Source organism: Sceloporus occidentalis, unplaced genomic scaffold (assembly GCF_023333645.1).
Source record: "Sceloporus occidentalis isolate IW3139 unplaced genomic scaffold, rSceOcc1.0.p SCAF_25, whole genome shotgun sequence".
In the NCBI taxonomy this organism is placed as follows: domain Eukaryota; kingdom Metazoa; phylum Chordata; class Lepidosauria; order Squamata; family Phrynosomatidae; genus Sceloporus; species Sceloporus occidentalis.
The window spans coordinates 7,994,032-8,020,330 of record NW_028317005.1 but is presented as its reverse complement, the minus strand read 5'-3'; the positions used below and the strand labels follow the sequence as shown (position 1 = coordinate 8,020,330).

General features: G+C 41.2%; 1 protein-coding gene across 1 annotated transcript in view; it reads right to left on the bottom strand.

Moving 5' to 3' along the window:
* The window catches only part of MLF1 (myeloid leukemia factor 1), a 28,004-nt gene extending 10,041 nt beyond the window's left edge, over positions 1-17,963 (bottom strand). Inside the window, exons 1-3 of the mRNA XM_089485312.1 lie at positions 17,917-17,963; positions 7,307-7,463; positions 322-408 (exon numbers count right to left, since the gene is read on the bottom strand). Of these exons, the coding sequence (XP_089341438.1) occupies positions 322-408; positions 7,307-7,463; positions 17,917-17,963 (291 nt within the window). The remainder of the gene's footprint in view (positions 1-321; positions 409-7,306; positions 7,464-17,916) is intronic.
* Between the last annotated feature and the right edge of the window lie 8,336 nt (positions 17,964-26,299).

Here is a 26,299-nt window from a genome sequence, read left to right as displayed (position 1 = left end):
GTTGTTGTTGTCTGGATGACATGCTAGCGCAGGAGAAGCTTATAATCAATGCAGTGCACTGATGTTCTTCACCCCACTGCAAGTATCTATGTTTAATAAGCCCCAATATGAGCATCAGTCGCCTGAGAAACAAAAATAGTTTACTGGGTTTGCATAAAGCATATGACAAAAATGCACTATTGGATGGGGCACATGGGTATCAACCCCCGGTTCTTGGCATGTATCCTTTCAGTAAAAACACGTGTTAAATCAATTTAGACCATACACAGAGTGTAAAGCGAGCATTATTTAAACAGCGAACTATGTTGCAATACTACTCACAAATTGCCGGTGCATGTCGAACATTCTGTTCCGCATGTTCACCATCATGTTATCGATGGAGCGGAAGGAGTCCTTGACATCGGGGGTCTACAAGAAAACCAGAGGAAAGGGTCGTGGTTAGAAATACAACTTCAATTGCATTGCCACAAAGAATCAGCTCAGCGTTGTGTTTGAAATGTAACCAAAATATCACAACATGCTTGCCTACAATGGCCATCTCCAAACTTCACCAGAACAATGCGAATCAAACCCTAGCTTCTCTTAAGTGCTACGCTACATTACTGTACAGAACGTTGTATTTCAAAACTCAAAGCACAATATTTGAGGCTCTCTCCTTAAGATAGGGCAATGATCAGTCCTTCTAAATACATAGATCAAATTTGTGTGTTACCAAATTTAGCATTTTAGTTTCCTTGGCTTACATTACATTCTGTATTATTTGCTTGTTCTCATCTGATGCCTGTGTATGCCAACTCCGATTTTCCACATAGTCCTAGGGGTAAAGTTTTACTTTAATACAAGACATATATAAAAACACTTAACATATGAGATGGCCAGACAGCTTTACCACAGCTATGATCGGCCGCTAGCTATTACCATGAAAACCACCTTGAAAGGTCCTTGGGATCTCTGAGGGTTTGGGTCCCAACACACCCTCCATAGAAGGACTCTTGGGAGGGTTAACATAGTTCTAAATTTATCATTAGATCTCCATGAGTCTAGACTATGTGATTAAACACAAATCAGCACTAAACCATAGATTTAGCCACCCCTATTTTAAGCACTTCTGCAGGGTATTTTCAGCGAGGTTTCTATTTATACAGTATTTCATTCATAAAATAGTGACGATTCAGCTGTTAAGGGGGGCATTTGGACGTAAACCCCACTGCTGTTGGAGCAGATTTAATTCTTCCTCCCTTTAAATTTGTATAATAATAAGATAAAGAAACACAGCATAGTATTTTAGAGATCAAGAGACGTTCCTGCAAAGGCCAAACTAACGTGTCTCTTATTTTGGGGTCAATTCAATGCCAAAACATTTGCATTATAAATATATATGGTTTTTTTCTGATACCACCTGTATGAATTGGTATCTGTATTTCATAATCTGGTGAAGCTATTGACATCTGTGTTTCTGGATTTAAGAGCTACATGCAGATACCAGCTCATTCAATAAAATATGTCAGCGGTCTCAAAACAGATGATGATTTTTGGATAGGACAGCTTGACGGAGGCAGATCAATCAAATGGCTGAAGCTCATGGTCAAGTATGGATAGGACTAGGAAGTCCTAGCCGGTTTGTGGTCCTACACCACTCATTATTATTATTATTGGCCTTTATATATTAAGCTTTAACAAATTCCGCAGGGCTGTACAACTTAAATATCGGGTGGAAAACAAGTGCATAAAACGACCTAAACATGCACAATCAAGCTCAAGCCTTATGGTCCTTTCATCCTAAGAGCCTAACAAGAACAATGGGTTTACAAAGGCCCTGTGTGACATCTTATTTTCTAAAGGAGACCAATAAGATGCAAAATTATACCAGGCGGTTATGTCTGGGTTAAAGTTGCTGGGCTACTCAGCATGGAAACCTGTATTGAGTTGGCCCACACTTCTACTTTACTTCAGTCTGTGCCCGTAAAAAGTGGACTTCTCTACTCAACAGGCAGGTCTGGCTTAGATCGCATACCTCCCAACAAGCTAGGTCTGGGGTACAGCTGAGCTTATGTCATGCTCCAGCTGGCTCGCTCGCCTTTAAAGCACACGAACACCCAGTGGTGATGCCTACCAGGAGCAGGGCAGCAGCTGCCTTCCGGAGACATCAGTGATACAGGCAGTGTGGTCTACTGATGCCTTGAATGAATTTCCACGTTACTAGCCTTTTAATTTGATGGTTAACACCACTTTTAACAATTTGTTAATCAGAGCGAGTTTTACCCCATGCACAATCTCTTAGGGAACGCTAATCAGGTGATACAAAAAGAAGGAACGGTTAGGTTGACGTTTCGGATTGCTGGACATACTAGAGCACTAAATGGTGAAACGCCACATCATCTCCAACTACTGCTCTCTTTGTAATGATGTAGCTGCAGTCTTTACTTCCAACCAAAAACCCTTAAGCAGTTTATCAAACGGGAACAAAATCAAGTCTTATCACCGCTTAGAAATTGTCAAACCCACAGGGAGGTAGTTTATTTCAATTAAAGTCCTGTTCACATAACACCTCAAAATGAATGTTATCACAATAGAGAGCAGAGGGCATATTTATCATTTATTCCTATGGCTTCCTATGATAATCTAAGGCGTGCCGCTGTAGCTTATTAATCAGTGTCTACAATTCCTCACGGTGACACATAAGAAATGAGGCCATTTAAGAGACAGAACATGAAGATTTATTTTGGATAATATTGGACAGGCACACAACAAGTTAATTTCCTTGTGTTTATTTTTAAATATATCCAGATACCAAAGCACAACTTTAATAAATCCAGGAATCACAAGAGCAAAGGTGAAATAAAGTTTACATGGTATAAAAATATATTATGCTAGAGTACTGCTTGGTATCTTATCCCACAGAACTAAAATATCCTAAGAGTCAGCCTTAGGATTTCGGGGGGGGGGCTAAGCAAATTATGTCTATGGTGTCCCTACCTGCATGGACATGCCTACTAACACAGGTGGTAACTTGGTAGCAGTGCTCCTCCAAAAACAAAGCACACATTCAATGAATACCATTCAAAAAACACCTAAGGCATAAATATTCAGTCACACTATATGGCCATATATTGCTTAGCCCCCCACTACGTCAAAGTAAATTTATTTAATGGAAAAAGGAAACAAAGGAGAGATGAGGCCCTACAAGGGAATTTTGTAGTTCTATAAACCAGGCAGACCCTGTGTCACTAAAGTTCATATGTTCTAGTCTATGTTCATATGTTTTAGTCTAAGCTAACCAGTGTCTCAATCCTTCCATTATGAAATCCAGCTATCTACTCATAGATAGGAACACGCAAGGTTTTCGGATGAGTACCATTAAAAGAAACGTTGTCGTTGACTTCTGTTTTTCAATATGCTGAACTTCAGAAGAGGTAGTAATTACACAAAGCATCAACCAAGGAACTTTAACGTTGATTACTTATTCTGTCCCCACCTTAACTACTATTCTGGCTACTTTAAAATAAATATGGAAATCTACTTCTAAGATTTGAGGGTGGTCATACTGCAGAAAAAAGATATTAATAGAAATTAATATTCATAGGCCTATGGAACCTCTAAATGGTTCCAAAACATTATTATAATAATATAACAGCATTCCCCATAAGAGAATGGACACAAAAGATTAGTCGCACACATACAGCTATTATGGCTTTAGTACATAGAAGAAGAAGAAAAAACGATTGTATTCCTTATAAGTAAGAAAACGGGTGACTCCAGATATAGACCTCCTAGCCTACAGTGCCTAGGCTGGCAGGAACCATACCTTACTGGAGAGATGAAAACATCCAGAGTTCCCTTGGGGAGGGGAACATAGCCTTATGGAAAGGATTAATGAATAACCAGAATGAGGAATCTGCACACTCCAAGGGAACCCAGGAAGGGCCAGTTCCCCAGCAAATCCAATAGATAAATAAAGGCTCCAGGTACTCAAGAGTTCCAACGTCAGGGAGATTTATTGAGACAAATAACAAAGTTTCGACCTCACAATGAGGTCTTTTTCAAGTTATCTTATGGACAGGATTAGTCTGATATGCTGATGGAGCTAAAGTCTGAGACTCTCTTCAGCAGGGTGTAACATATTTAAGCATTGCCTGCTCTCAGCTAAAGTTGCCTCCAACTTTGTAAATAATAAAAAAAAAAGGTACATGCATTTTTGATTATTATTCTCCAAAAAACATACATACCTGGAGAAAATGTTAGCAAGGGAAATTTAGTGTATAACTAAGTATGTTGCCATGCTGTCATCTTGGTTAATCAGGCTCTTGGGGAGTGAAAACAAAACACATATGAAACCACTCACACCTCGGCTATCCCTCACAAGATCTCATTTCAAATGGTGTAATTCCAGGTTCTATATATTCGGAACCGCTTGCATTTGGCCTGCAGGCTCCAGGAAATTGTAGGGGACTACCAAGCCTCCATGGCAGTGGCTGATTTCAAGACAAGGGTGACTCGCCCATTTGGCTGCCCCATTCCAGTCTTTTGTGGGCTAGCTTCACCCCCACATTCGATGAGCCAGACCCACCCCAAAGTGGAGAACTACTGGGGAGGACGTTCCTAGGTACGCACATGCTACATGCAGCATGCAGAGTTTACCAATCATAGTCAATGGGGACATTTAACTATAGGAGCAACACAAACACAACCAAGGATTTCTCCAATTATATTATTTTAAATGAGGTACAGAGTTAGTGTATAAAATGATCACACCTATGGGTGAGCGGATATGAAACAATTCATTCAGGTATACTAACCAGGCCCTTGAAAATGTCTGAAGGCATGTGAGACAAACTTGAGGCCTGCAAGAAAAGCATTGGTTCTGTTCAATACTCATAAAGATTTGTGAATGTGTTGTAAAGTTTTCAGGAATCATATGAGAAATTACTTTCTCCACAAAACAAATGCACCCATAGGTCAAGATGACAAAGGGTCTGGAGGTGACCCGAAGCGTCCATGAAACATTTGAAACTGTCATAATAAAAAGTATTTTTTTTCTTTAGAAGAAGAAAAAAGAAATCCACACTTATTTTGTGGATTTCTATATAACTGGCGGTATCACAAATGATGGAGGACATTCTTCTTCAGGATTTTCCGACAGAGAGCAGAGTTCCACCTTTGACTCATCAGCCCACAGAATATTATCCCAAAAGTCCTGGGGGTCATCAAGATGTTTGCACTTTGCAACACAGATTCTATTTAATTAATGTTGAGATTCACCAGGGCTGGCAGTTATCTTGCCTGGGAGTGTCTAGTGAAATTGAACCCAATTATCAATCCCATTTAGTTAATTGGCAATTACCTTTTCACATAGTGCCAGATAGGGTTGGATAGTTTTTCCCTTATATACATGAAATAATCATTTAAAAACTGCATTTTGTGTTTATATCCTTGTCTAATATTAAAATTAGTTTGATAACCTGAAACAGTTTGACAAATATGCAAAGAAAGGGGCAATTGTTTTTTTTACAACACTGCATATGAAAGAAAGGAGAGAGAAAGGAGAATGAGAGAGAGAGAAAGGAGAATGAGAGAGAGAGAGAAAGGAGAATGAGAGAGAAAGGAGAATGAGAGAGAAAGGAGAATGAGAGAGAAAGGAGAATGAGAGAGAAAGGAGAATGAGAGAGAGAAAGGAGAATGAGAGAGAGAGAAAGGAGAATGAGAGAGAGAAAGGAGTTTTGTTTTGTTTTACAACACTGTATATGAAAGAAAGGAGAGAGAAAGGAGAATGAAAGAGAGAGAGAGAAAGGAGAATGAGAGAGAGAGAGAGAACGGAGAATGAGAGAGAGAGAAAGGAGAATGAGGGAGAGAAAGGAGAATGAGAGAGAGAGAGACCTAAGAGAATAATTCACCTCCTTGATATCACTATGTATTATAGAAGAAAGGTCAGCATTGGCCCTGCACAATTCATATGCAATGTGGGAGATTTCTAAGCACTTTCCTTGCTGATTTAACTATTTATTCTAAAGGGGCAGCTCGGTTCTCCTAGGGAGATGCTGGAGTGCATTATGATATTAGGGAGTTGGGATGTTCAACTCCACCGCAAGCTCCCTTTTTAGTAAATTGACCGGTTCATTTTTGACATCCCTCCAACTTCCGTACCAAAAGAGCTTTTATTTTTTCATTTAATTATTTATTAAGAGAGGACTTATTTTGCACTTGGATGTATTTTGGGCATACTGACAGCTGTGTTCAGCATGGATTCCAGAAGAAAGCAGGCTGTATGCAGATACCTGCCAAAGATCAATACGTGCTTCACAGTTCCTATGGCTAGTGAGCTAAAGCTGGGCTACAGTATCAACGCTCATTAATTTAAACTTAATTGAAAAACAAATGGCATGACTAATGAACATAATGAACTGGCAGCAAAAATTATACCTCCGCTGTGACAAGAGAATTGGCTCTTTGTAGACGTCGGTTCAACATACGGCACGAAGCATTTAACCTCAGATCGGAAAGTTCTGAGCTACAATAACTTATGTCTGTTAGCGGCAAGTGTTATGCGGCTTAACCTGTTCAGGTCATCCACACACACAGAAAATAACTATCTATATTTGCTCATGTTTTGGATGCTAGGAAAGGGATAAACTTGGCAGCTTCCTTTTGACCCGCAGTTGACTGCTTTTTCTAAAGCCCCGTTTATTGAGCTCGGCATATCTCGGCTCACATTACAGTGTCTGAAGCTGGCACGGTTCCACAGACCCCCGCCGTGTCTTTATCCATGGACTTTGTTTTTAGTGGGTTCCCGCTACATCAGAGCTCAACCTGTTATTTTATTTGCTCATCCAGTTTTATTATTTCTGGATTCTGTAGGAAACGAAAACAAAAAATGACCGTGTAATGTCACCGTGAGGCCGTTTTCAGGGCAGGGGACAGGCAGTGTTAAATATAGAAAGGGGACACGTGCCAAGTTCGCTTTTATCAGTTACACAGCGAGAGGTATAGGGACTGTCATCTGTTACGGGGACTCATCTGATCTAAGCGTGTGCACCAGAGGTATATAGCCGTGATGTTGTGCTCGGCTAGGAACCTACAACAGTTAAACAGAGTAGAATTAAGAAGTGTTAAACTATTATGGGAATAGTACTAGAAGGGAACAGCTGTGGATTAGGTCACAAGGAAGAGAAAAGAGCAAGTCAGGGCAGTATAAGGCTGGCATTACTGTACCATAACATGGCACACAGGCTAACAATCATCTCTGTGAAATTAATCCGACGATAAGATTTCAGCTGATGACAGCACAGCAAACTACTTGGAAAGAACATACCCTGTGATCTTCCCTCAGGGCCACCTGGGACCCCTGCCGCCCTCTTTGACCCGGAGATCTGCCATCTGTGATACTGAAGAATGGATCCCGGCCAAAAGGATCAGAGAAACTTCTCATCATCTGTCTCACATGTTCTTGGTGAGCAGTTAAGGATTCCCTGCGAGACCAGGAAAATTAATAGAAAAACATTATCAAAAAAGTCAGTCTCTATGTTAACAGAAAAAAAAAACAACAACAACAACAACAACAACAAAGCTACCAATTCTGTGAATATTGCACTTCGGTTTAAAAGCCGCGTAATTATGTATGCATGTCATGGCATGAAATAAAACCGCTATATCTTCTTCAAAAATACACCATTGCTATTCTTCCATCCCTGTACACGAAAAGTGAGCATTCAGTTAATACGTTGGGATAGATTTATTAAGCAGAGGAAGGATGATGTGCTGTGTACAGCTAAACAATAAAAATATAATAAGAAATGATACTTATAACTGTGCGCAGGATGCCGGATGGTTTATAAGCATGTCCACCATAATGTTCAGCTAGCCAATGCTCCCTACGCATTATGGAAACAGTTATTTAATTACGGCTGGAAGGAAGTAGGTTGCGCAGCCACGGTCTATTCACAAAAAAAGAAATGCTGAAACCTTCTCTATCTCAAGAGCCAATAATTCACATGCATGCCATGCTGAGCTCCCATTAACCTTGATAAGAAGGTCTGCATGCTCAGCTGATGAGCCAGACAGTTAGATTCAGGTTCACTTTGGCAAAGGTGATAAATCTTGGGTTATCATGAGAATTATCACATCTCAGGTCCACTGGACCATTAAGTCTAGCTCTTTGGCCACCTCCCTTGGCACAGCTGGTCAAATATAAAACTAAATAAAATATACGCTGCAGTAAAAGGGCATATAGAGGCTCATTATAAATACGGTAACCCTAAGGCTAGGTTTCCACTTGGTTTTTTTTTTGCTAAAAACGCCCATAAAAACGCCAATAGCGCCACCTGGCGTTTTTTTAGTGAAAAAACGCTGCGGCCAGATGTTAGCTGTTCTTCAATAGGAAATCGCAGAATGCCATATCCACTTGGCGTTTTTCTGTTCGGCGTTTTTTCAGTCCTCTTTGGCGTTTTTCTGCTTTTTTGGGCTCTGTGGCAGTTTTTCAAAATCGCAGCATGTTGACACTCTGGCGTTTTTTGCAAGGAAATCTTGGCGTTTTTCTCCAATAGAAGTCTATGGGAGAGAAAAAACGCCATGAAAAAGCCATGTGGGTTTATTGCCTTGGCGTTTTTTATGGCGTTTTTTCCACAGTTACAATGCAGAGGATGGACCCAGTATCTGTGTGAACTACGAGAAATAGGCTGGAAACAAACAGTTTCACACAAAACAAAGTTCATATTGAATTCTACACCATTTGGAACAAACATGCCATTACAAACAAACATACGCGACGCATCAACTGGATCCTGCGTGCCAAAAGCAACAGCAAACAATTTGCACCATCATTTGGGGCCAATCTTCCTAGAGGAGCAGACATTCGGAATAAAGCACGCCTTACAAACCACAGAAAAGTGACAAAAGGGTCCGCCGGGGTGTTTAAGTAGAACTCTACCAAGTAAATGACATCAGGGGGCAGATACTTGCCATTTATCCTAATCCCTTTTAGCTGGGTGAAACTTCTAACTTGTAAAGGCTGGAAAAACTGCCTAAGGTCAAAAAAAGCAATTTCCACAGAAAGGCTAAAACGCCAGAAAAAACTCCAGAAAAAACGCCAAAACGCAGGAAAATGCAGTGGCAGTTTTCTTGGCGTTTTTCATCAAGAAAAAAAACGCAGGACAAAAACCCAAGTGGAAACCTAGCCTAAATCTGGTACTCTGAGACGTGATAAGTAAGCATTTTAACAGGTGTATTTTTAGACTCTAGTTCTAGGAACCAATAACAAGCTCATCCAACGTTACAAACCGGACCGTTTTTATTTCCAATCTCTCATTTTTATTTAGCACTAACCTAGCGCATTTAAAAGTTTGCCTTCTAAATAATACAACTTTTTTCTTCATTAAATGCCATTATTTCAAAAATCATTATTTTCTTTATTCTCATAAAACAAAAAAGCAGTGTTCTGTGTATTATTTTAAAAATAATATCCACATACACAGAGAATTCAGGTTTAACATATATCAGACACATTATAGATTTTGCATCTACACATAGTAAACCTCAACATGATAAAACATTCAAGTCTTGGTGATAAAACAGACAACGTAAATCCTTAGAAGAAGAAAAAAAATAACAATTCTGTGAATATTGCATAGCATTTCAGTTTAAAAGTTGCACAATTATGTATAGTGAAGAATAAGGTGCTAAAGTGAAAAATGGTCCTTCAATCCTATTCTTTTTATATAACATTCATATAATAAATTCATGTTGTCTAATAGCCTGATTATCACAGGATGCTATTACATTATAGGTAAATGCACGGAGGGTTAACCCTGCATATTCCTGTATTGACACTGGTATGGCTGGACCTTTAGATCGCATCTGCCGGCAGGATACCCACGGCCAGACAGGGCCATTTATTTTGACCACTGCTCATTCTTGACTGTAGGACACTCTTGGTCATCTAAATTTATTCAGAGGTGGTGGGGGAGCTAGATTCTGGCCACGGTGTAAGTCTGTGTAATCAGCTACACATCTGCTGTAAAAAGAAATAAGCCCCGAAGAAGCATAAAAGCCAGAAGGACACTGCCCTGAACCTCGCACGCTCCAGAAGACCCTCTCCTGCTCTCTTTCCAGACTGCCCGGCATTGGACCACTTATGGGGAACCTTCCAGCAACTGTTAATCAATGTAACCTAAAAGGAATTCTTATTTGTTGTGCACATGTTTTCACACAGTGCTCGCCAACTTTCCAAGATGGCAGTTGGAGAACAATAACATTCCAACCCACATAACCAACAAGTTCAGCAATAAAGTAATGGAAACACAATTTTCCGTATTACCTCCTGCCGATGTTTGTTAAACAGTGAGCCCACCAAATGTTTTCACTCAAGTACCATGTTCTTTAGAAGCACAAGGATCCTCCAACGTTTTAGGACTCTAATTTAAATGCTAAACTCCACGGCTTATAGAATAAAACCTTTAGGATTACTTCTGGAACACGGCATTTACATCCAATCCACACGGCTTAACTGTTACCGAGGATAGCGCTAAGCAAAAACTGTAATCTGGACCTGTATCAGTTTGTCTTTATAACTAACATTTTATGTGTAGTTTTAATATTTTAATGTTTTGAAATACAGAAAGGGGAGAACACCCTAAAATGCATAGGTGCTGCTGAAATGACCAACGTGTACGCCCTCAGTAATTATTATTTAAAAACACTTATCGGAGGCATAAATATTGGGGATTCCGTCACAATATATAGCCATACATTGCTTAGCCCGGCACTACGTCAAAGTACCGCAAATGTGAATCTGTGGGACTGCACTGCAATTTAACCCACCAAGACCCTCATACAATTTAAGCATTATAGCAATATAGCCATGAAAAATTAGGCATTACTCGCTAAATTTTTTTAATATATGTATCTTTAATTAACAGAGCACTGCTTATAATAAATTACAAAAAAGGAAAATATTAAGTGTGGTGATTAACTTTCAGTGGTTACAGCTAAATAAATATATAAACATTAGTTTGTAATAAACAAGAAAATCCCAAAAATATCTACTTATAAGCGCTCAATGGTTGAGGGCTTTAAACAGTTAAAAAGGATCCCTTGTAACGCTGTTAGTTCTCTAGGTCCATAGCTCTGTTTGTAAACGGGATCAGATTAGTAAGGGATTTGCATGGCTTTATGTAACACGGGATCTTGCGGGTGAAACCAAAAAGTGTACAGCGTGTGGCTTCAACTCTATCAACACTTCCATTTCACCCGATACTTAGAACACTTCTTCTTTCATTAACTTCTAAGGTTACTCCGAGGCCACAGTGACCTCTTGCTAGAGTTTGTAGGCTTCAGTAAAGGATGCCTCTGTGGTGTTACCAGGCTCATGCAATATATGCAGGACTTGGGTCCATACCAGCTTTAGCAGAACTAAACTTTGCCTCCATAGTAGACTTTAAACACATCCTATACCCATGTTTAATGCCTACATATATATGCTACTTGACTGCAACAAGTTAAAGGCGAACCAGGAGCAAGCATACACTGTATCAAATAAAGAACCAAGGCTCTATTTAAAAAGGGTGAATGGTGAAGCCTCAGCATTTTTTTAAATTTAGCCCTTACTGACAGACAAGTAAATAGAGCATTCTCCAGCCATGGCTCATGATACGAGACCAGTTAAAATAAATGTTTGTGAAACCTGGAGTTATTTTAGACATCACTGGTCTAACATCCGATTTAAGTTGTCTTGTACTTGTCTATGAGGACAGATTTTCTTATATAAAGCTACACTTGTGGGGTGGCTAATTAATCAGAAAACTAGATAATGCACCTAATTACTAAACTGTGTTTAGCTATATCTGTCACCTATCTATCTATAGCACCACACACACGCATACATTATATATATATATATATATATATATATATATATATATATATATAAGAATGAAGGCAGTTCTGAATGCAAAAGAGGGTCCAACCCGGTACTAGCAAGGTGTACCTAATAAAGTGGCCAGTGAGTGTATATATACACACATATACACAATGGCAAAGAAGTAAATAACCCTTTGGAATTACCTGGTTTCTTGCATTAATTGTTCACAAATTGCGGTCTGATGTACAATTAAGTCACAAATATAGACAAACACAATGTGCTTAAGCCAAGATCACACAAACGATTAGGGCTGAAAAAACTAATCGATAAAATCGATAATAATAGATAATGAAAATCGCTGTCAACGATTTTCATTATCGATTAGTCGAGTCGATTTTTATCGATTATAAAAAGAGGTTTTTTTCAGAGCAAATGCTCTGAAAAACTCCTCTCCTTATATAATCCGACCTCAAACAGAGATCGCATTATAATACTAGAATCCAGATCCCCCGCAATGCTGCAGGGGACCTGGATTCCCCTCGCTGTCGGCCGGTCTCTCACTTCCGTCTCTCTCCCCCCCCTCCCATACACCCCTCTGACTCCTCCCTCCTCCCATACACTGCTCTGCCTCTCTCCCGACTCCCTGGTGTTTTGTGAACCTCCGTTGCTGACAGGCACTTTCACTGCAGCTTCATAGAAGCCTCAGCGTAAGTGAAGGGCAGTAACGGAGGCTGGCTGTGCGCATCGCGCAGACCCCCACCGGCTGACAGAGAATCATCCTCTCTGTCAGCCGGTGGGGGTCTGCATCGAACAGACAGCCTCCGTTACTGTCCTTCACTTACGCTGAGGCTTCTATGAAGCTGCAGTGAAAGTGCCTGTCAGCAACGGAGCCGGGTAGAGAGGCAGAGTGATGTATGGGAGGGGGAGAAGTCAGAGGGGTGCATGGGAGCCACCCTCCCTTACACCACTCTGCCTCTCTACCCGGCTCCCTGGTGTCTTGTGAACCTCCGTTGCTGACAGTAGGCAGAGTGGAGTATGAGAGGGGGGAGGAGGTAGGGTGGAGTATGGGAGGGGGGAGGAGGCAGAGTGAAGTATGGGAGGGGGGAGGAGGCAGAGTGGAGTATGGGAGGGGGGAGGAGGCAGAGTGGTGTATGGGAGGGGGGAGGAGGCAAAGTGGTGTATGGGAGGGAGGAGGAGGCAGAGTGGAGTATGGGAGGGGGAGGAGGCAAAGTGATGTATGGGAGGGGGAGGAGCCAGAGTGGTGTATGGGTGAGTTATAGTGGTGTATGGGGAGTATTATGAATTTCAGGGCATATAGGGGGTATAAGGCATATCGATATTAGGCATATCAGGGGGGCATAAAACATATCTGGGGGTAAAAGGTATATCAGGGGGCTCAGTTGCATATCACTGGCATATAAGGAGTATAAGGCATATCAGGGGGCACAGTGGACTCTGGCATATAAGAGGTATAAGGCATATATGGGGGCAGAGTGGCAAGCTGGGGGTCAGATGTGCATAACTGGGGGCAGTTTGGTAAATAAAAGAAAATATAAACAAGGCTTTTTTCTCATAGTTTTTATTAAATATGAAAAATAGTTAACATATGAATTAACATTTACTAATAACTTTGTATTAAAACCTAGTTTGAGAAACACTGTGTTTGGGTTCTTGTAGCTTTTATTATTATTGTCAGTAAAATAAGAAGGTGAATAGAGAGAGGCCATTGCAATAAAGAGATGAAAGTGTAAATTGTACGTTTTTTATTACATTATTTAAAATTTTAAAAATTGCATTTTTTTTATCCGATTAATCGAAAAATAATCGGCCAACTAATCGATTATTAAAATAATCGTTAGTTGCAGCCCTACAAACGATGATAATGTTTCATGTCTTTATTGAACACACCCATTAAGCATTCACGGTGCTGGTGGAAAAAGTAGTGAACCCTTGGAATTTAAACTTGGTTGAACCTCATTTGGCAGCAACAACCTCAAAGAAGCGCTTCCGGTAGCTGCAGATCAGACCAGCACAATGTTCAGAAGGAATTTTGGGCTTTTCTTCCTTACAGAACTGCCTAAGCTTGGCTATATTCCTAGGATGTCTGGTGTGAACGGGTCTCGATATCATTCCATTTCATCTCTAAAGGGTTAAGGTCTTTTTAAACCATTCTGTAGTAGATTTACTTTTACGTTTAGGGTCATTGTCCTGCCGCTTTACACAACATCTACTGAGCTTCAGCTGGCGGACAGCCATTCTGACATTATCCTGTATGATACCATGATAAACCTGGGAATTCATTGTCCCCTTGATGATGGGAAACTGTCCAGACCCAGAGGCAACAAAACAGCTCCAAATCATGATGCTCCCCTCCACCACGCTTCTCCATTGGGATATTTTCATATGTGTACATGGTGCATGTTCTTCACCAACAATTCCACTGTAGTTTCATCAGTCCACAAATCATTTTCCCAGGAGCATTTAGATGTTAACCAGTTCCATTGATTCTTTGAAGCAGTTACTCTTGGGTTCTTTTTTACCTCATTGAACATTCTGTGTTGTGCCCTTGAAGTTATCTCGGCTGGGCAGCCACTTCCAGGGAAGAGTTGCCCCAGTACTAAACCATCTTCTTTTATAAACAATTTTTCTAACTGTGGACCGATGAATATGTAAACTCTTTGAAATTTTGTGAGGCATAGGTCACATCAGCAGGTGCTTCTTTTATTGCAAAGTAGCTCTAAAATACACCCCCATCCTGTTTAAACGATTGGACTCCAGGTTTACTAAGTCCTAACTCCAATTAGCATTTGTTGACGTGATTAGCCTAGAGCAGGGGTAGGCAACCTTTTGGTAGTGGTGTGCCAAAGTAAAACATTCAAGTCCCTTGGTGTGCCGGCAATAATTTCAAAGAGGAGCGAATGGTTGAGAAAGTAAATATTTGAAATAAAAATGATATTCCTTAAACAAAAAGGAACATCATAAAAACTGCTTTTCTTTCTCAAAAAACCGTCACACTGCAGAGGTGGAAATTTTGTTTGGGCATTTTTTCACCTCTCTACTGGAACCAACCTCCTACCTACCCCCTCAAAAAAAAATGAATAAGACAAACATGCCCCCTATTTGCAGGTATACATAAATAATGTATGGAAACATAGCATAGCAGATATAGATCAACATAATAACACAAAAAACAGCTTTGCGGGTATAGATCAATTGGAATTCACACAAAATCTCCACATTAAAGGTATATTTAAAACCCCCTAAATTACAGGCATAGATCACAGGCTGCACACCCCAAAGCCAGCCCTGGCGTTCACACTGCCCACATAGAACCTGACCAGCACGCAGATAACACACATAGGGATTTGCAATCTTCGTCCCCAAACAGCCCACCCTGTGCCATCTTTGTCCCATAAACACACTACCTGTGCCAGCTTTTATCCCATAAACATCCTGCCCGTGCCATCTTTACCTTTCCAAAAATCTATTATTATTACATCTATAATACACACAGGTGCTTTTACAGTCACTCACTAATTCACACAATCATTAATTCTCTCACTGTCACACAATTTAGTTATACATATTTATTAATGCATTCTCACAAATTCATTAATTCTTTCACTCATTCACACAATTCTTCCACACATTAATTCATTTATTCTCTCACTCATTTACACAATTCATACACAAATTAATTTGTTCATTCTCTCACTCATTGACTATCTACCCCCTCTTCCTCTTCTCACTATCTACCCCCTCTCCCCCTCCTTCTTACTATCTTTGTAGTTCACTTACCTTCAGACGTCCTGTGGTAGGAGCGTGAGTCTTCTGTCTTCAGTGTCTTCGTCACGGTGCACGCTGCTTCACTGCTGAACGCCGGAATATGACGTAATTTTCCGGCGCTCAGCATGAAACGCCGGCACCGCAACAAAAACATTGAAGACAGAACCATCGCGGAGGAGAGTGAGGGGCGCCGAGCGGTTGCTGAAAACTTGAGCGACCTCTTGCCGCCCCTCTCTCTCTCCTCTGCGTCTAGCGCTTTCTCCAGGCTGCAAAAAAACCCAAAAAACGGCGTTTCAATTGGGTGAGCAGTCGGCAGCCTCGCGTGCCACTGATTTTGCCGACCCCTGGCCTAGGGGTTCACATACTTTTTCCAACCCACACTGTGAATGTTTGAATGATTCAATGTGGACAAGAACAATAAAATAATTTGTGTGTTGTCAGTTAAAACAAATTGCATTTGTTCATTGTTGTAACGTAGATAAAGATCATATTTTAAGACAAATTTATACATATATGCTGGTAATTCCAAAGGGTTCACTTACATTTTTTTTTGCCACTGTGTATGTGTGATATGGAATGTTTCTTAAAACCTTCCTTGCTGGTTTTGCTATGCATCACACAGGGCCCTTCCTGCAGAAGAAGCTCACCAGGATTCAGTGAGAGACTCAAAGTCCTACGGCCTCTCTGCAAAGCTGTATTCCGGGGTATGTATTCTGTTTTGGATCTAAATATTGTGGAGCGAATAAATGATACTCAGACCATTACATGCACTTTAATCTTTATAATAGTTGGGTGGCCCCCACTGCAAATGCATCCCCACCAGAAGTGTCAGCCACAGACATCTTCTGCCACGTGGCAAACTTACCGCCAGTCATCTCCATTGCTGGCTCAGCAACTGTTCACTGGGTCTAGTGAGATCCCCCAACCCTGGATGTGCAGAAAACACTCCATTGATTTCAAACGGTAGTGTTCTCTGTCACAAGATGAAGCCACAATGGCTGTAGGGGTCTGTGTTATACCCCTGCTGGGTTTTGCCCTTGACAATGCTTAGTGATATCAGGGAGTTGAAATGTTTGTCTCTTCTGAGAACACTATTGGACAGATGTGTACTAGTTGAGCAAGCTAGGTAGCAACTGCTACAACTGTTTTGTGCTATTTCACAATGACCTCTTGAATGAATGAATACCTTCATTACATAGGGATAGCGAAGTGTGAGAATGATGTGACTAGTAGGCGCTTCTACAAGTTGTCTATCTGAACGCTAACAGGCTTACACTTAGCTACACTTTGTTCATCATGGCATCAAGCTGTGGTTGAGGTACAAACTGCAGTCCTGCAGCTGACGTCCGTCTCCTCAGTCCAACAATTCTTGCCCCTAATCGGCCAATCAGCAGCAGGAAAGCTCCCCTATTGAAATCAATGGAAGTGCATTCCACACAGTGTGCACATACGTCTCAACAGACCCCCACGCAAAGTGTTCTCAGAGCCGGTGATAGAGTGGACTGCTCGTAAATCATATAAATGGAGATGTATTTGGCTGAACGCATACCCTGCATGGGAAAAAAGCTGGGGCAGGGCAAAGGGGAAAATGACTATGCCCCTGCAAAAGGGCCACAGTGGGTATTTAAAGAGACCACGCGGCTACCATATGCATTAAAGTGCATGCTGAAGTGCCCCTTTAAGATATACATGCAGGGACCTAAACGCTTCAGGAGGTCAAGACTTCTTGGAGCACAAGCACACCCTCTAATGCTCTCTGTAATTATTTAAAGGTGATATCACTGGCAACACTAGGCCTATAACATATCAGGTAAGCAAAGAATAATGCACTCCTCTCACATGCAAATAACCCTGTGTCCTAAGAGATGATAATGAGGAAGGACCAGGCAGGGATGTTTGAAAAACAAGGATAAGGATGAACAGGACAAATGCAAAGGTATATAGTGCAACAAAAATGGTGCCGATTTATGACATCATACAGAGATATGTGACACACTGCAGAACTTTCCTGAGACTGGGGAGAAATAATGAGCAACTGCTTCTCGCAGTGTATATATATAATCTCCATTGGCAACATGTTTCATATACACACACACACATTTATATATATATAATCTCCATTGGCAACACGTTTCTTACACACACAGATGTATTTATACACTTCTTGCCTGTGGCACACGTACCACCCTCGGCAGCGGAGATTAATGTGGTGTGAGCGGACAGTGTGGCTAACGGCACATTAAGATGCCTGTACGGGTCGGACGCTGTAATGAATAACTCACGAAAAGAAAGGGTCGTCCTCGAAGTCTTTGAGCAGGCTGCCAAACATGTCGCCGGTGTTTCTCTGGCTGTCTGATCCCAGGGGCCCCGTCCAGGAGTCCGCTCTGCGCCACTCAGGAGCACAAATGTCCAGAATAACTGCTACATGCGCGACGTATTATAATACATGGCATCATGTGATTTAGGAGCCGCGTATCCTATTGGCTGACGGCTACAGAAAGCTCTAGACATGGAAGTTTCTCCGGCCGTCATGGCAACAGCCGTCAACAGTGTAGCTGCCGAGAGGCAGTCAGCGGCCGAGCTATAGAGATTTAATGAACAAATCATCCTAGGATTGCCTAGAACTGAAGGATGTGATCTGTTTACCGCTGTAACACATGTACTTTTAGAATGCGAGGGGCAATAATCACCGAAACACTGGATCTAAACCAAAAAGAAACGCACAGGTCATGCAAAAATCTTTGAGGATGTTAACCCCTTAAGGACGAGGCTGTGTTTTACCTTTTGTACCACTGGGACCGAGGCTGTTTTAACACTTTTGCGGTGTTCGTGTTTAGATGTAATTTTCTCTTTACTCATTTAGTGAACCCACACAAATTATATGTTGTTTTTTTCAGGACAAGAAGGGCTTTCTTCAGATACCATTGTTTTAATCATATTATCTAATTTCCCATAAAAAAAATAATAAAATATGATGAAAAATGTAAAAAAAAACCCCACATTTTCTGACTTTTACCCCAAAAATCTTTTACTCATCCAAAAAAGCTAATGAAAAAACCTACTAAATATATTCTACTATTTGTCCTGAGTTTAGAAATACCCAATGTTTTTATGTTTTTTTGCTTTTTTCTGCACGTTATGGAGCATTAAGTACAGGTAGCGTTTTGCTATTTCAAAACCATTTTTTCCAAATCTGGTAATTCTTCCCCCCCATGTGCCATTTCGGGTATCTTTGAAGCCGGCCAATGCAATTTACCCCATCAAATCATATATTTTTGAAAACTAGACACCCCAAGGTATTTCAAATGCTAGAATTTTAACTCTTTCCATGCACTAATTCTACCACCAGTCTTTGTCAAACTTTGTGGCAGTAATTTATTTTGTGTTAAAAATTGCTCTTCAGGTATGGATTTACAGCTCCTGGTATACAACACTTTCAAACAACACCCCAATATGTGTTCAGCAACAACTCCCGAGTACAGTCATACCCCCTATGCGTGGGTTTGTCGGGTTGTTTGGGAGGTAAAAGGCCACATTTAGGAAGTGCACATTTTTTAACTTGGAACTTTTACATCTGGTCATTCTGCCCCCATGTCCAAATAGGACCATCTTTGAAGCCGGCTAATTCAATTTAACCCATCAAACCATATATTTTTGAAAACTAGACACCCCAAGGTATTTCAAATACTAGTATTTTAACCCTTTCCATGCATGAGATTCTACCACCAGCCTTTGCCACACTTTGTGTTAGTATTTTTTTGGTATTTTCTTTTACACAAATTGTACTTTGGGTATACATTTATAGCTCCAGGTATACATCACTATCAAACAACACCCTAATATGTGTTCAACAACATCTCTCGAGTACAGTGATACCACCCATGCATGGGTTTGACTGCTGTTTGGGGTTAAAAGGCCACATTTGGGAAGTGCGCTTTTTTCCCCTATTTTGGTCAGTCTGTGCCTATTCCCTATCTTTGAGCCTGGCCACTACAACTTACCTCATAAAACCATATATTTTTGAAAACTAGACACCCCAAGGTACTTAAAATGGTAGTATTTAACCCTTTCCATGCATCAGATTCTACCACCAGCCTTTGCCACACTTTGTGGTAGTATTTTTTTTTGTATTTTTTTCACACAAATTGTACTTTGGGTATAAATTTATAGCTCCAGGTATACGTCACTATCAAACAACACCCTAATATGTGTTCAGGAACATCTCCCGAGTTCAGTCATACCCCACATATATGGGTTTGTGATCGTTGATCACTTTCTAAGCTTGTTTAAGTCTGATGACGTGTCAGGCACGTCATAGGTCGTTAAGTGACCGTTTGGCATGACGTGCCTGACCCGGCAATGGACGTTAAAGGGTTAAAGTATCATATTGCTAGACAATAGCGGGCTAGTCTGACCTAAACTACCCCATAACGCGGGGCATGAAGAGAGTCTGTAACCCCATCAGTCGTAAGCAGCAGGAATGTGTTTAAAAAATCAGCCCCTTGAAGACCAAGGCTACCTTACACACAACCCTCATTTCCCTCTTCTAATTTAGAGCACCCACACAAATAATTGTGTATATATATATATATATATATATATATATATCAGGGGCGTAACTAGACGCCTCAGGGCCCGGGTGCGAGAATCTGTTAAGGGCCCCCCCACCCCCTCACCCCCCCACCCCCCCAAAAAAAACATGATTTTTACCCAACAATTTTTTTTCAACTAATTCAACAAATTCAATTTACATATTGAATCATATCTGTAAAAAAATCAAAGAAAAAGGGGCGCATGTACAAAGGGCATAATCCAGGGGTGTCCAAGTTTTTTCTGCAGTGGGCCACTTCATCAGAATTGTATACGTGCGTGGGCCGCACTCATTTTTCACTGTGACAAAAAATATGGCCTTTAATAAAATATGCAGATTAAAATAAAGTAAAATGACACAAAACCTTTACTCTTCCTCTCACTGATTTCTGGGCCTTGAAAGTTTTGCGACTACAAATTCAGGATTCCCTAGATTTATTCTAGGGATGAACTAAAATGAAAATTCTGGACCAAAACATTCAGGGTTCACTTAGCCAAAACTGAAAATGACCCCCACCTTTAAAAATAATAATAAAAACTCACATGTTTAATAAAAGTAGGTAACACACAATTGGACAAAATTAGCAATATGACTTGGCATGATAGGAGTGTGATTGCTAACAGCAATCACACTCCTATCATACCCAGGCAACCAGTAAATGCTGGTACCTAGGCATGATGGGACTGTGCTCGCTGTGATTGCTGTTAGCAATCACACTCCTATCATGCCAAGTCAGCCAGTACATGCTGGTACAGGGTGGCTGTAAGTGATGTGCAGACCCCATACTGCTGGCAGTATCACTACACAAGGGGGGCAGCTAGCTAGGTTTCAGCATGTACTGGCTGACTTGGCATGATAGGAGTGTGATTGCTAACAGTAGTCACAGTCCCATCATGCCTAGGTTCCAGCACTTACACATCCATCCAGTAAATGCTGGAACCTAGGCATGATGGGACTCTGATTGCTATTAGCAATCACACTCCTATCATGCCAAGTCAGCCAATACACGCTGGTACAGGATGGCTGTAAGTGATGTGCAGACCCCATACTGCTGGCAGCATCAATACACAAGGGGGGCAGCTACCCAGGTTTCAGCATGTACTGGCTGACTTGGCATGATAGGAGTGTGATTGCTAACAGCAATCACAGTCCCATCATGCCTAGGTTCCAGCACTTACACATCCATCCGGTAAATGCTGGAACCTAGGCATTATGGGACTGTGATTGCTGTTAGCAATCACACTCCTATCATGCCAAGTCAGCCAGTACATGCTGGTACAGGGTGGCTGTAAGTGCAGACCCCATACTGCTGGCAGCATCACTACACAAGGGGGGCAGCTGGCCAGGTTTCAGCATGTACTGGCTGACTTGGCATGATAGGAGTGTGATTGCTAACAGCAATCACAGTCCCATCATGCCTAGGTTCCAGCACTTACACATCCATGCTATCACTCACACACACACACACACACACACACACACACACACACTCATTTATTCATATAATCATTAGTTCACAGATTCATTCCCTCAATCACACACACTCATTCAAACACCCTCCCCACCCCCTTACCTGCACTGCATCTCCCTTCGATGCCGCTCACAGACTTCAGCAGGGGGCGCGGCCTCCCTCTGCCTTCTCTGCTAAAGCACAGAGGAAGTAGGATGTCACGTGAACTCCGCTTCCTCTGTGCTGTCCAGAAGACCCTCCCACAAGTAAGTAGCAGGGCTTGAGGTGCGGCTCGTGTAAGATCGGTTGCCCTGGCTGCCGATCTTACGCGGGCCGCACCTCGAGGTCTCGCGGGCCGCATTTGGCCCGCGGGCCGCATGTTGGACGCCCCTGCCTTATTTAAAAAAAAAAAAAAAAAACTTAAAAAAGATTTCGGGCGGCCCCTTGGCTTGGGCCCCCCTGCCGCCGGGGCCCGGTCGCAGTCGCGACCCCTGCGACCCCCTTAGATCCGCCACTGATATATATAAAAACAAACACACAGACTTCCGTTGAAAATTTTCTTAATTGCTTAATTTTGTCAGTTAAAATAACGCAAATTGGATCAGAAATACAGCAGAGACATTGTCAATGTTGTAAATGATTATAAAACGACCCCCAAAATCTGATTATTAATTTAGAAACAAAATAAAAAGCCTGAATATAGGACTACCCTATAGGAAAAAAGTTTTACCAGTAAATATTAATTCATGTAAACTATTTTTTTTCATATTTAATAAAAGCTATGATTTAGAAAAACATTTTTTTGTTTTTATTTCCTGTTATTTGCCAACCTGCCCCCCAGTTATGCACATCTGCCCCCAGGCTTGCTACTCTGCCTCCCTGATATGCCTTATACCCTCCTATATGCCACTGTGCCCCATGATATGCCTTTTAACCCCTATATGCCAATCTGCTTCCAGAAATGCCTTATACCCTTCTATATGCCACTGTGCCCCATGATATGCCTTTTAACCCCCTATATGCCATTCTACCTCTAGAAATACCTTATAGAGTGGCATATAGGGGGTTAAAAGGCATATCATGCGGCAGGGTGGCATATAGGGGGGTATAAGGCATTTCAAGAGGCAGAGTGGCATATAGGGGGTTAAAAGGCATTTCTGGAGGCAGGGTGGCATATAAGTGGTAAAAAGGCATATCATGGGACACTCTGCCTCCAGAAAAGCCTTATGCCCCCCCCCCCGACTTACCAGTGCTTCTGACTCCCTGGTGTCTAGCGGGGGCAGCGTGTGTAGGCTGCGTTAGTTCCGGCGGGGCTTCTATGACTGGGCACCAGAAGTGCCAGCAGCAGCGGGGGTTGTCTGCGTCCATGGTAGACAACCTCCGCTGCTGCCGGCACTTTCGCCGGCGTTCGGTGATAGAAGCCCCGGTGGAAGTGCCGGCAGCAGCGTAGGTTACCAGACAGGAGGATCCTGCAGCGCTGGATCTTAGTCTTGTAGTCAGACCTCTATTTGAGGTCTGATTAAAAGACAACCTTGATTATAAGACAAGGGGTCTTAGAAAGCGAGCAAATCTAGTCTTATAATCGAGCAAATACAGTATTTATAGGCGTGCAGAGGCTCTTCGTCTCTCCCATGGCTCCTGTGTTCTAATGGCGCGTTGTGTTCGCTGATCCAAGTTTAGATTCAAAAGACTAACTGATCATTAGAAAGCCCTTTTACAATTATGTTACAGCTAGAAACGTGACCCCAAATGTTTGAATGGCAGCGGGTGTGTGTATGTATATATATATATATATATATATATATATATATATATATATATATATATATATATATATATATATATATATATATATATATATATATATACACACACACAGACATACTTTTTGGGACTTTTAACATGACATATACAAAATATCTGGGTGATGAAAAAACCTCTCTTACCTTTTACACTCCTTTTCGTTGATTTTTAGTACCTTCGGGATGGGGGACAATAAAGGTTTTAGAAAAAAAAAAATGCATTTCTCCTGGAAGGAACCTGTCTTAACCTTTTGATGTTTTGGGGGAGTCTCTAAGTTGAGTGTAATCGTGTAACCAGGCAAAGCCCTGTGTATTTGTAAAGCACCAGGATTGCCTATAAATGAAGGATGTGATCTGTTCACTGCTGTAAAACATTATGTTTTAGCAGGGACGTTTGAAGGGACACTCCAGCCACCACGTGCGCTTTAATGCATGATAGCCAATTGTTACCTTTGTTTTTTTATGCATTTGTTTGCTCGCTTTCTAAGCCCTCAGCTTTTTGCATTATAGAGGTACTTTAATATGTGTTCTTCATTGGTGTTGTATGGGCATTAAATTGTCCATTTAATAGAGCAAAAGGGACAGCTGCTCTGGGCCCGGCTGTCACTTGGGGCCTTAAACAACCACCTTAGCCTAGACATACAGATCTGTGCAACTACCAGCACTGACCTTGGATTCAGGGCTGGGCTCCGGCTGGGCCATTTCAAAACGTTAATCTTCTTCTGGTGCTTTTGAGGATTTGGATGCATGCTTTGGGTCGTTGTCGTGCTGAAAGGTGAACTTCATCTTCAGCTTCCTAAACCGACGCCTGAAGGTTTTGTGCCAAAATTGCCTGGTATTTGGAACTGTTAATAATTCCCTCCACCCTGACTAAGGCCCCACTTCCAGCGGAAGAAAAACAGCCCCAAAGCATGATGCCGCCACCACCATGCTTCACTGTGGGTATGGTGTTCTTTCGGTGATGTGCGGTGTTTTTTCTGCGCCAAACATACCTTTTGGAATTATGGCCAAAAAGTTAAACTTTGGTTTCATCAGACTATAACACATTTTCCCACGCGCTTTTGGGGGACTTGATGTTTGTTTTTGCAAACTTCAGCCGGGCTTGGATGTTTTTCTTTGTAAGAAAAGGCTTCCGTCTTGCCACCCTACCCCATAACCCATATGAAGAATAGGGGAGATTGTTGTCACGTGTAGCACACAGCCAGTACTTGTCTCTGTTGTGCCATATTTTCTTCACTTGATGACCATCTTCACTGTGTTCCATGGTATATCTAATGCTTTGGAAATTATTTTGTACCCTTCTCCTGACTGATATCTTTAAACAATGAGATCCCTCTGATGCTTTGGAAGCTCTCTGCGGACCATGGCTTTTCCTCTGAGATGCAACTAAGCAAATGTCAGGTAAATCCTACTAGAACAGCTGAACTTTATTTGTGATTAATCAGAGTCACTTTAAATGATGGCAGGTGTGTAATGATAAGAGGGTGTGCACACTTATGCAAACCCCCCCCCCCCCCCCGATTTCAGTTTGTTTGCAATTGAATTGTTCTCGTTAGAGGTGGAAAAAGTTCTGACATGATTTATCTTTGTCTCATTCTTTAACATCACAAGAACCTGGCATTTTAACAGGGGTGTGTAGACTTTTTATATCCACTGTATGTGCTGTCAGCCTTTTTGTCATATATAAAGACAGTCCTGGTGTTTAGGATTGTGTTTTCTACTTTTCTTTTACCAATAAAGAGAAATGGACCTGCTCTTTCATGCTTATTATCTATTAGGAAGTCGTGGAAGAGGAAGAGGCTGCATTGGTAGAAGGGCCATGTGGAGATGACGTTGCATATCTTGAAGGTTGGGAGAACTGCTGTTTTTTTCTGCAATTTAGGTGGTTGGTATTAAGAGAATTGATTGTATGCTTCTTGGAAACGGTGGGCTTTAGTGAGTGTTTAGTGTTAGAATAAAAAGAGGGTAGACTCTGACAGAACAGGGTAGGTAATTCTAGAGGATAAGTCATGAGTAAAGCCTGTGAGTGGGAGGACAGGATAATGGTTGATCAGAGAAGAGAGTTTTGGGCAGAGCTAAGAGAGTTTTTAGACAAGCATTTGGAAACAGGAGCAGAGGGAGAGCAATATGTAGGTAAAAGAAAGGTTATTCTGGAGGGTATGCAGATAGGTAGAGCATTTATAAGTAGAAAGGAAGGGAAGAGAGAGAAAAGGATTTGAGTTCCAAAGAGTTTGGGATTAGTATTTACCACAAAGTTTCAAACAGCTGGAGCTTAAATATTTCAAGTGAAATAATTTGACAAACAATTACTATGCAGAGGCTGATACAGCCAAAGACTGCAAGGCCATGGGAATGAATGCATAGCATCATAGATGTCTTCCAGAAAAGTCAAGGAAGGGGCACAAAAAAGGAAAATTAATATATATATATATATATATATATATATATATATATATATATATATATATATATAGTAAACCATTAAGAGGGAGTTGAGATTAACACTGTGGGTGTGATAATGTAAAAATTTACTTGGAGTGTAATGGTAATTAAAGGGTATGTAGTATGTTAGTGTTTGCAGTGTGTAGCAGCGAATGAAGGGTTAACAGTTCTAGCGAGGCATGTAAAGTGGTGCCTGGAAGGCTAACCTACTCTTGTATGGTGAATAAAGTAGCAGAAGAGAAACAAGAAAAATGCTGCACCAAAGTAAATTCAATACACAAATACCAAAACAGAATAAGGTGACAAGCTAAAGTAAAATTATCACAAATCATCATTTATTATACTTTTTACCACATTTACAACTGGATGTATACTTAATA